Below are 12,084 nucleotides of genomic sequence, written 5' to 3' on the forward strand. Positions count from 1 at the left end.
ATGAAAGGAAAGGGGTAAGAAGTCGCATGAAGGGGAAAAAGCGACGGGATATGCAGATGGTCCCTTCCATCATAATATGGAATAGTTAGCATCTTTGTGAATCAAAAAAGGGAGTCACCCTTCTGTCCTTCTGTTTGTACCTCTTCTGTATAGAATGTAAAGGTTTTTGATGATATGTGCTCAAGTGTGGATTCTACAGTGCTAGTGGGTACGTCTTCGGGGACTAAAATCCCTGTAAAGTGAAAGGTAGCATTACAAAAGCAGAATTTAAAGTGTACTGATATCATGTAATGTAAAGTGTATATCAATTCGTGCTGCTTTTCAAGATGTCCAAGTATTCAAACATATGTTACCCGACAGTGAGATTACCGGGTAAGGTCAGGTTCAAGCTGACAAAATAGTGTGAGAAGTGAAAATTCAGTTGTGCAAGAAGTGTGATTACTGTTTTGTGGATTTTGATGAATCTCTTAATGAAATATATCAAAAGAAGCAGGTGGACGTAAATGTGTGATATTCTCGAGTACCGTGAAAGGGTAAGTTGGCACGCGTTATTTGGAAAGAATGAAAGGAAACGTCTCAGTTTAGCGTCTTACGTTATGCACTTTAGGCTAAGGGAGACGATGATTAAAGTAAGTGGGAGGAAACAGGAGTACACCGAGAAAATCCACGGATCCAATGTTGTCCACCATATACGTACTTGACCGGGGATTGAATCAAGGACCACACATACCAGAGATAGCACTGAGCCATCGTGGCCCCCACGCGTTATTTGACATTTGCGTTTTTAGGGTATTCTACAGCTTTTGATCTTTCAATCGTTTTCAAGGAAGTACTTACTGTCTTCCTTGAACATGGAAAAGATCATTCAAATTCTAATGGATGGCCACAGTGTAATCTTTAGTTTCTGCTCACCTTCAATTCAGATATCAAGACTTCGTCATATGATTGTAATACTTGAGATAAGATGTTGGACTTCGTCATATGATTGTAATGCTTGAGATAACATGTTGTTGATTAACAGATTGGATAATCTAATTACTAAGAGCCGTTTATAACTTATTTGATTATCTTCCAGCACGTCTTGCCTAATACATTTACTACAGTGGATCAGCAAGTTGTAAGTTTTATCCTGTGTTCGCTTGAAAACAGTACTGTTGCTCAGCGAGCCATTGACTTTATTCTTATCTTCTGTCGTATATTCAATATTCAGCAAAGATAAGAAAGTTCCTAGCTCTGCGTACTATCAGATTGTGTCAAGCGTAATGAAAGGAGGTAATGTTTATTTGAGTACAAATAAAGCCAATTTACTTTTATCTTCAACATGATTGTAAAAACCAAAATGTAAATATACATTTAGTCAAATTTAGTCTGCAACACTTATATTCAATCTTTTTTTTTTTTTTTTTTTTAAATAAAATTTTCATAATTCACGAAAATATGTACTTACAGGTGGTTTCGCTATCAGGGAAACAACAGTCGTATGGAACAAGTAGTTTAATCCCTGTAAGTTGTACAGAACCTAATTCAGGGACGCAACAACAAAATATCATCAGCCTGGCACTTCCACAGACAGTATCAACTCAACAGACCCAAGGAATCATCAGTCAGGTAATTCCAGAGACAGTGGCAACTCAACAAAGACAAAGTGTCATCAGTCGAGTAATTCCAGAGATGGTGGCAACTCAGCAGACACAAAATATCATCAGTCAGGTAATTCCTAAGACAGGGGGAGCTCAACAAACGCAAGGGTATATTCTGGTAGGTCCATCCTCGACTGGTCAGTTGTTCCCACAAAACATTACAGTCCAGAAGCAAATGCAAAACCTTTTAATTTTGCAGCCTGTAGTTAATAATAGTGTGGTTTCAAACGTAGGAACCAATCAAATGACGCAAGGTTTCACTCTGGCACCAGTGTCTTCAGGTCAATTTATTGTGAACAGTACAACTTCATCATCAGGAGTGGTTTGCAGCAGTCGTATATTCAATCCGTTCACGCAGTCGTGAATTCTATGAAGGTATGTAATAGTACAAAGATCAGTGTTAAAGCTTTATGGTAAATCAAAAACTCTTGCAAAATACTATTTTTCAAGTGAAGAAATTCGCAAAAGCATAACATAAGGCAAGTTTTCTATATGTAAACGTTTCGTAAAATCGATTAAAACAGGGTTGTGCTATAAACAGTGAAGTAAAACACACAAGGTGTAAGTATAGGAAATCTACTGTATAATAAACGTGACAGACATATTATGTAAAAGTTAGAAAAGTAATTGTTTGTGTTCTGCGTGTGACATCAGAAATAATTACTAGGTTTCTCATCCAAAATTGTCCATAAAGATCAAGAAGCAACGTTGATCTATCGAATGAAGGTGTATTCATTCTTCCGAACTAGCTTTAAAGAAAGAAATTATCAACCTTCTTCCTGATTATATCAATCAAGAATGTTTTGGGGTCTTGCGAAGAATATCAACAAGTAGCAGCTTACAACCAACATGCCATCGAGAGCATCAGTTGTGAAAGGAGTAGCATGTCGTAATCACCTGGTCTACTTTTCAGTAGATACCAAAGTTCAAATAACGAGAAGTTATGGTTAATAATCAGCAGCGAAAACAAAAGGGTAGTTCACATACACGGTGAATGGTTGGAAAAGCAAAGTTAGATTCAATACTCGCAAGGGAAGTACCTGATCACAAAGCAATAAGGTGACAAGTAGAAACTCTGTGCCAAAAAGCAGAAAAAAATTATGATGTACCCCGGGGTAAAAGTGCGGGGGACGCCGTTTCCCTACTTAAAGAAAATATCTATGGCGTCCCCCACTCATGGGCGGAGTTATGGGGGCATTGCACCCCCAACTTTTTGATAAAAAGTAAAAATGCCACTTATAAGATCCTTTAATTCTCATTTATGTTTACCGTGCCCCACAACAGACAAAAGGTCTGCCCCCCAGCAGACAATTCCTAACTCCGCCCATGCCCCCACTTCCTAAAAAATACAATGGGCAAAGATAGGCACGGAAGACGGTGTGACGTCATGCGTCCCCCTACCTTTCCGGATTCACTTTTACCGGTGGATGTACCAAATAATGTAAGTATGACCAAAAATTCAGAACAATAAAAAAAAAGGTAAGGTTGAAGGAAAAAAATATTAATATATCCCGATAGTCATGGTGAAAGTGTAGCTAATTTAACGCGTAAAATTCACCAGAGTTGTCACTAGGGGGCAATACCTACTAATGGCACAGGGCGATGAGACACAGAGAGTTACTTAAAAAAAAAAAAATAGTTATTTTTAGTATGTTGCGAAATGTTCTGCACGACATTTATTGAAACAAACGGAAATGAACCGACAATATAATATTACTTGATTTAACTGCTTGTATAGATCAGTAAAAAAAAAAATCATCTTATTTAATTGGTTTGTTGATATATTTGACGGTCTTTAAATTTTTACTGTCTCTTGATTTTATCGAATGAATTTATAAATTATTAATTTAAACTATCAAAAAAAATTATTATCGTTAACTAAGTAATTTATAATTTTCATACTTGCTTGTATTTACTTGCAGAATTACGATGTAGTAAAGGTTGTGATTGTTTATTTAGCTCAAACCAATTCAGCTTTGTATTTTTTCGTAGTTTGTAGATAGTGTATGTTACTGAGTGACATATTTTTCTCGCACTCGATCCTGGCTATAGGAACTAAATACACGTTTTTGATTGATTAGAGTTATCTGTTAGCCCACCTTCGTAGTACACATATTAATCAAAGTTGTACCACCCGAGTGTAACGTAATGTCACGTGGTATTATCATGGGGGCAATGGTGGAATAAAACGAGCCCTGCGAGGCTTCTAACCGCCTTCGCTCGCTCAGCTACGTTTCATAACGTAAGCAAACCACTTTTTTTTTTTTAAAAAAAACAATAAAGTTGTGTGTGCAAAGTAGACTAATTACCACGTGACATTACGTCACGACCGGATGGTGTAACTTCAATGTAAATTTAACTACATCTCAAGGAAGCGTATGGCTACCTTTCCCCCTCCTGGCGTCTCCTGCACCTCCTCTTCTCTAACTCTTCACAGGACTCGCTCGGGAGAGTAATGCTCCCGGAATATGAAACGAGAAACACAGTTCTGATTGGTTGGCGTTATCCACTTCTTGCCACGTTGCCTTAAAATAGCAGAAATCAAACGCTTGCTACTGTCGGCCTTCGTGGCCGAGTGGGCTAGCGCTATGTGCTAGTATTAAAAATCTCTTTTGGCGCGAGTTCAAACCCGGCCCGAGGAAAGTTTTTTTTTTTTACATTTTCTTTTACATTTTTATAACATTAAATTAAAATAATATGAAAATAATACTTAAAAAAGTGATTTATTTATTTTTGTGCAGATAAGTAGTTGTACTTATGATATAGGGCTGGTTTTGTTCCCCTTGTACTTTATGATATAAATTTTGTGACCAACTTAAAACAACTGGCTAGGATAGCGCGTAAAACAACTGGCTAGAGTAGCGCGCGGAGAAAAGTACTTCCGGGAGTATTACTCTCCCGAGCGGGTCGTCTCTTCACTACTCCCTACAACTTCTCGCTTCGCTAGAGCCCTACTTCTTACTCTCCTGTTGGTTTATAACGTCATTATGTATAAGGGCTATCAAAAATTTAAATAAATTGTGGAAAAAGTACAATTTATGCATAATGAGTATTATTTTCATCTTATTTTGAAGATGAAAGTGTTATGAAAAAAAAAAACTTTCCTTTGGTCAGGTTTGAATCCACGCTAGAAGCGACTTTCTTTAGTAGCCCGCTTGTTAATATGCTCGGCTACGAGGACCGACAGCATCTGGCGTTTGCTTTGTGCTATATGTATTCTATGTGACGAAAAATGGATAACTCCAACTAATCAGAACCGTGTATGTACCTCCTATGGCTAGAGTCGGGCGTGATTTAAAAAATATATGCTATCGAGTGTATTTCATGTCTGTACAGGTGTTTTTTTTTTTTTTTTTTCGTTTTAAACAGTAATGTAATATATTAGAAATTATCTTTTGCTTTATTATGTGTCTTGTTTAAATTATAATTTGATTGTTCTTTCGGGAAAACATGTTTCATTTAAAAACGTTGTGGAAAAAAAGTAACTGAACGTATATTTTCGTCGCTGCGCCTCGAAGTACCGTTATGTATTAAAACCACAACTTTTAAGGAGAAGCAAAAAAACATTTCAAAGCAGTGGCGTATTTAGGAAGGGGGTCTTCCGGGCTTAAGCCCCCCCCCCCCGAAATCTTACTTAACTATAGTAAAGTATATGAAATATCTTGCAGAATTTTCACATTTTCAGGCAAAGCCCCCCCCCCCGCCCCCCGAAAGAAAATCGTAAATACGTCACTGTTCCAAAGTCTTAAAATTTTGCCAAATACACGGAAACTCTTGAAAAATATAATAAAATTGGTTCTGCTTATGTTATTCACTGTACATTGTTGTAGCTTGCTTCAACAATATTTGTGTTTACGTAACATATGTCGGTTTACCTTTTACGCCTTTGTAAGCTCATAGAGGATTTGTATACACCAGTGGCGGCTGGTGACAATTTATTAGGTAGTGACAGAACTATATTATTATTATTATTATTATTATTATTATTATTAATAATAATAATAAGAAGAAGAAGAAGAAAAAGAAGAACATATATAGAATTTCAATTTAATTATAATCGATTGTGCTTACATTATCAGTAATCAGGTAGTTACTGGTTCTCTTGCTCCTTTCACAGAAGTTCTATTCTTCTTCTTGCCAGTCAGTTATATATTGAAGTGAATCTTGAGATGCTCTTGTTTAACAAAGTTTATTATTTATCTTGTTGATTAAAAAAAAAAAAAAAAAAAAAAAAAACCCACTGATATTGAATAAAACACGAGTACACTGTTTAAAAAGAAATACTTCACTTGCACTGTTTAGTCTCTTCGAACTTTCAACTGAACACGTTTGGTTGACTAGTTAAGATGCTCGATACGGAAACTCCATGCGACGATTTTTCTTCCTGGAAAAGACGTCGATAACTTTTTTGTTAAAATTATCTATCTCATTAACGAATGTATTTTCACATGACAACATGCCTAACGCAGTTAATCTTTCCTCTTTCATGGTATTTCTTACGAAAGTTTTTATTCTGTTCAACATCGAGAAAAATCTCTCTTTCTTCTGCTGTTGACATTGGCATAGTTATCAATAACTTTAAGAGCTTAACTGTTTCTTGAAACGTGTCGCACAATTCATCGTCTATAATGAACATTAAGAATGACACCGCACCAGACACCGTTCTCAGTTCGCGTCTCGAATAGCACACTTGAAGTTCGCTTTTTAATTTCTTTTCCTCCAAGAAGGGATATTTTTTAAGCATCTCACTGAGATAATTATCGGGGAACTCCTTTTTGTAATTGTCAAATTGTCCTACAGCAAATAATCTCGTAGCTACAAGGTGCTCAGTGAAGTGAAATCTAGATTTGTTCTCCACTAGGATTGCATCACAAACTTCTAATGCTTGTCTTTTTTTTGTCGTTATAGAACGCCTCACTTCGCCGTCTTTTTGAACATCGTTCGTCTCTTGCAGTTTCTAATTCGGTTTCTACTTCCTGAATAATGTTGTCAATTTGTTCTCTGACTGACTGCATACCAAGTTCAAAATTATGCAGATGTTCTCGAACCTTGACAGGATCAATACATTTCTTCTGTAGTTGGCTGAAAATAATTTCTACGTGTGGCATAATCTTGTGGGGAAAAAGTCAACCAAAATACGAAATTTTCTTCATTTAATAATAGCTTGTACGCGGAAGCTTGAGTTAAGGTGGTTTGTAATGTTATATCTTCACAGTTTTCTATTGCTAACATAACATCAATTAGATCTTTCCGATACTCGTAAACTGTATTTACTCCACGAGACTGAAAATTCCGCCTGGTGTGAGAAACCCGCGGCAACCTTCTTTGAACAATTGTATCTAGAATATGTGTCCATTGCGATGAATTTGAAAAAAAAAAGGCACAAATTCCGCCCAAATTTGAAAAAAAAAAAAAAAAAAAGATACGTACTTGCCGGTTTATTGACCCGGATTTAGACATGATTAGGTTAACCTGATGAGCATAGCAGTGTATGAAATTCGCATACTTATATTTGTCTCTTATTAATTTTTGTACTCCATTCAATCCTCCCCTCATCACAGAAGCACCGTCAAAACCCTGCGCAATAAGTTTATTCGGTGTATTGCCGATTAATGGCTCAAGTTCAGCTAAAATACAGTCCGCGATAGCACGAGCGTCATGAGCTTCGGGATTCAAAAACTTCCAAAATCTTTCTACAGATTTCCCACCAATGATGTAACGTATAAGCAAAACTAGTTGAAATTGAGATGACACGTCCGTTGTGTCGTCTGCAATGATTGCTACATAATCTACATTGTTTATTTCTTTCCTTCCTTCATCGTGATATACTTCCAGCATGCACTGAAGTAAATCAGTTTGTATTGTCTTTGATGTTCCTGCAAACGCTAATGATTTGCTCAGATGCTCTTTTAAGTCCTTATCTAACTCGGCACTAAAATTAATGAGCTCGCGAAAGATACCTTTATTTGTAGACTCTTCCGATTCATTGTGACCTCTTAGAGTCAACTCAAAAACACCACAAAAACGAATACAATTTATAATTAGATTTAACACATACTTTTTTTTTACTAACTTGCTCGTTATGTTTCGCAATGGTTTGCTGATAGTGGGAACTCAATTGGGTTTGTATGTTTACTTTCCCCAACACAGATGAACTCATCACATTATTCATATGCTCTTGACTTTTCGTGTTTTGTCATTTTCTCACCAAGATGCACAAGATCTGTAACACCGTTCTTAGATCAGTAAGATTCTCCTTGAAAAAGTACACATGGAAAACAAAAAAAAAATGCATTCCTTTCGTCACAGTCTGCTATCCACTTATTTTTCTTGTACACTTCTGGGTTGAATTTTCGCCACCTGTCAACCTTCGCACTCTGTTGTTTATATAGAATGTTTAATACTGGCATGGGTCTACCTAATTCTTTCATCTTTAGTTTATCCTCATATTTAACTTCGAAAATGGAGTCTTCAGAAGAGCGGCTATTGAATTTATTTTATAATTTTAAGGATATAAATTCAAACACGACAACACTCACTTACACAGCAAAAAGTTTCATTCCTCTAGAACGGCGCGGTATGAACACTTTCCTCGTCCCAAGCAGTGTATATGAGATCGTGAAATATCGGTTGCTTTCGGATTCTGAGTGACAAGCTTTCATTGTCAAGACCTAGAAGCAATGGAAAGCCTTTCCCGTACACAGCTGATAGGGCGCGTATATGGTGATATCACCATTCCAAGCAGCATTCAGAAGCAAGGGTCTGGTGACAGTCACCGAAGCAGAGTTGCCACCGTCAGGTCTTTCGCGCTAGGTCATGCGGCTAAATAGTACGGCAGCGGGCAGAAAAAGGAAGAAATTCAGAAACAGTTATGATATTTAACTCGCTTTCTTTTAATATTCTGAATCTTCTACCTCTCAAGGCAGTGACATGTCACGGCATCACTGCCTCAGAGGCCGCCACTGGTACACACTAATCAATATGTACGTAATGAGAACCTGAAGCCCTTAATTTCAATCTATTATTTTTTCATTATTGTGGGGAAACAATTGGATATTCACTTAACACATTATAAGAGACGTTGCCTGACAGCTTTGAGGTTTGTTTGCACGACATAACTCATTTTCGACAAACATGTCACATAGCGGTTCTTCGAGGCGCAGCGACGATTTGCATTAACGTTTGTGTAATTATCACTTATCATTTGTGTCATTTGATTTTAACTATTTTGGAACAAGTAAATTGTTTTCTACATATCTTGTTTCTGTTACTATTAACTGACACTCTTAATAGAATTGTGGTCGAAAAGTTAATAAAACATCAAAAAGTTTAGTTTAAATTGGTAATTTATATTATCTGAGTTTGCAGTTCCACTTGTTGAAGTTGGAACGAAAAGTAATGATCAGTAAGTTGATCAGAAACGTTTTGTTAAATACAGTTCATGTCTATGATGCTTAAGAATTAGAAGAATCGGCTATGAAGGTGCTGTTGCTATTAATTTAGGTCTACGATGAGCAAATCTTACATGTGTAGTCATTATCCTAAATTTTATTTGTAAATGCTTCTTAGTGGTTTTTATATGGTAATATACAAGAAAATGTATGGTGTCAAGCACACGTAATGTTTTATGTACAAGATGTTGCAAAATAATCTTTTCAAATTTGATTGCGTATAAGTCAGAAATGAGAATAGATAGAAAGTGTGGTTTGCGGCATAATGTTCACACACACCTAAAGTTTTAATAGCTGTTTAAGAGAGTTTAATATGTGCGCTATCTTTAGCACGCAAGACACCTAAGCAATATTCCAGTTCCGCCCACGTCCGGCCTAGCATGTCCTCTGTGACATGTTCAAGTGTGCTCCGCTGACGCGGTCCCGCACTGGGATCTTGTAGACTACATCCTTCACAAAGTCCCAAAGAGAAAAAACATCTAGTGGGGGTTATGTCCGTCCAGAAGCGTTGGGGACCAGGCAGTGGGTTGTCTTCGACTAATCCAGTGACCTGGAATGTGTCGTCCAAATCTCTCCTAACAACCGCGGCCCAGTGACAAGGGGCACCGTCCTGCTGCACCAGGATGTCAGGTTCCAGGTGTTTGATCAGTGGAAATGCAAACTGTTCCAACATGTCCAGATAAACAGTCGCCTTTGTAGAGAAAATCGGTCCCACCATACAGTCATGAAGCAGACCACAGCACACGTTTATATTTGGACTGCGCACAATTTGACGGCTTACGTGGGAGTTCTCCGAGCCTCATATCCGCACATTATGTCGGTTTACCATCCCAGACACATGAAAGCACACTTCGTCCGAGACCTTTGAGAGTTTGGATCCTCGTCAATGCGATTCAGAATCTCAATTGCAAATGCTTTGCGCTTTGGCTGTCATCAGGTTGAAGTGCATGCAGCAACTGCAACTGTCGAGACGTTTTAAAGATTGATTTAGTTGGGCTTCAGAGAAATGCCTGTTGCATCCGTTCCAAATCTACTTTACTAGTCCTCGGACTTGCAGAACTCGTCCTCTTGATGACACTTCTGGTTTCCTTGAACCTCGTGTACCTCTGCTGGATGGTCGAACGTGATAGGAGTGTGCGTCTGTAACGAGTCCGGAATTTTCGCTGGACCTGATTGGCAGATCCGGTCTCTATACACAATTCCACACACTGTGCCATCTCCTGGGGGTGGCCATTTTCGTCAGTGCCTCACCTACAAAGACCAAAACCAAAATAAATTAATAGTGATTTGTTGGAAGTGTTGGTACAGAACAAAACTTTAGGAGTGTGTAAGCATTATGCCACAAACCACACCTTTCTATCTATCCTCATTTTTGACTTACATACGATCAAAGTTGGAAGAATCATTTTGGAACACCGTATTTCATGTTTCTATTATACGTAAGATAAATATGCAAAGGTAATTAAATAGCTCTTTTAAGCCTAACACATACGTCTATGAAGTACATGTCATTAAATTACATTATGGATATTTTGTGCCTGTGTGACCATAACATCTATTGTCATAAATTTAGTTGATGGCATATATATCTATCTCATCCTCATTTCATTAAACCATATGTAGCATTAAAGAAGCATCTATACTTTACAAATCATCAGTTGGCTTATAATTTTCAATTTAGAGATCAAATTTTTTAATAGGTTTAAAAATTTAGTTACACCGTTTGTCAGTTCTCACACGAAAATGAAAATTTATGTCCACACCTATTACTATTTTGTAATTCTTCCTTGTTACTGATTTGTGTTAAGTAGAGTTTCCAGTACACTTAGAAATACATTAGGATCTCCATCTTACGACTAATGATACTGTTGTTGGTATTAACTCTTACGCATACCGCGATTGCTTCCAAATGTTTTCTGCTGTAACTTAACTAAATTGTAACCATCTACAATATTATAGTACATTTTCGGTCTGCTAATGTTTGCTTATTATGATTCATTGATAGTTGCGTTTAACGAGAACGTAAGCGTCGAGAGTGTAAACGGCGCTAAGAATAAGACATGATGTCGGAATTGTAGCATGAATTTATGAGAGGTAAATCCATACCTAACCAAAACATATGTCTACATCAAGTGAATAATAAAAGTATTGATCACAAAGTCTTTATAAGAGGCAAATATGACGACATCAAGAGAATAATAAAAATGTTGATTACAACGTCTTTATAAGCGGCAAACATGACATCAATAGAATAATAAAAATATTGATTACAAGTCTCTAGAAGAGGCAAATATGACATCAAGAGAATAATAAAAAGTATTGATCACAAAGTCTTTATAAGAGACAAATATGACGACATCAAAAGAATAATAAAAGTATTGATTACAAAGTCTATAAGAAGCAAATATGACGACATCAAGAGAATAATAAAAATATTGATCACAAAGTCTTTATAAAAGGCAAATATGACGATATCAAAAGAAGAATAAAAATATTGATCACAAAGTCAATCCTATGTTGGACTATAAATGTTTCAGGTGCTTTCACTGGAAACTGATGTATTTACGATGAAGTTTATTGGATTATGCAAATTGAATAATGGGTTGTGAATATATTTGAAAGATACAATTAGGTAATGGGTTGTGAGTATATTTGAAAGGCACAATTAAAGATATAATCGAGATAGTATATTTGTAGAAGAAACGGAGATACCCACAACTATCTTACGCATGGAAAAGATAACTTATCCACTATACATGACCAAAAATCTACGTATGGAAGATCTGTGTAAAATAGTATAATAAACTACCTGACTACATAAAGGATAATCATAAAAAGAGTTCTTCCATGACCTTACTGCTCGAACTACTAGTAAGTAACGTGCTCTATACAGTTGACGAATACCGAAGCTACTTATTGTGTGACTTCTAAAAGTGATGTGATTACTTATTTCTGATACATAAGAGATCTGATAATTGTAGTAATTGAACTAG

The 12,084-nt window shown here is 36.7% G+C and overlaps 1 protein-coding gene across 1 annotated transcript in view; it reads left to right on the top strand.

Moving 5' to 3' along the window:
• The window catches only part of LOC145682424 (uncharacterized), a 75,398-nt gene extending 65,035 nt beyond the window's left edge, over positions 1-10,363 (top strand). The window contains exon 7 of the mRNA XM_081754055.1: positions 1,450-10,363. Within this exon, the coding sequence (XP_081610181.1) occupies positions 1,450-2,004 (555 nt within the window). The 3' untranslated portion in view covers positions 2,005-10,363. The remainder of the gene's footprint in view (positions 1-1,449) is intronic.
• The last annotated feature ends 1,721 nt before the right edge of the window (positions 10,364-12,084 follow it).

This window comes from Thermobia domestica, chromosome 3 (assembly GCF_964235325.1).
Source record: "Thermobia domestica chromosome 3, izTheDome1.hap1.1, whole genome shotgun sequence".
Lineage (NCBI taxonomy): Eukaryota > Metazoa > Arthropoda > Insecta > Zygentoma > Lepismatidae > Thermobia > Thermobia domestica.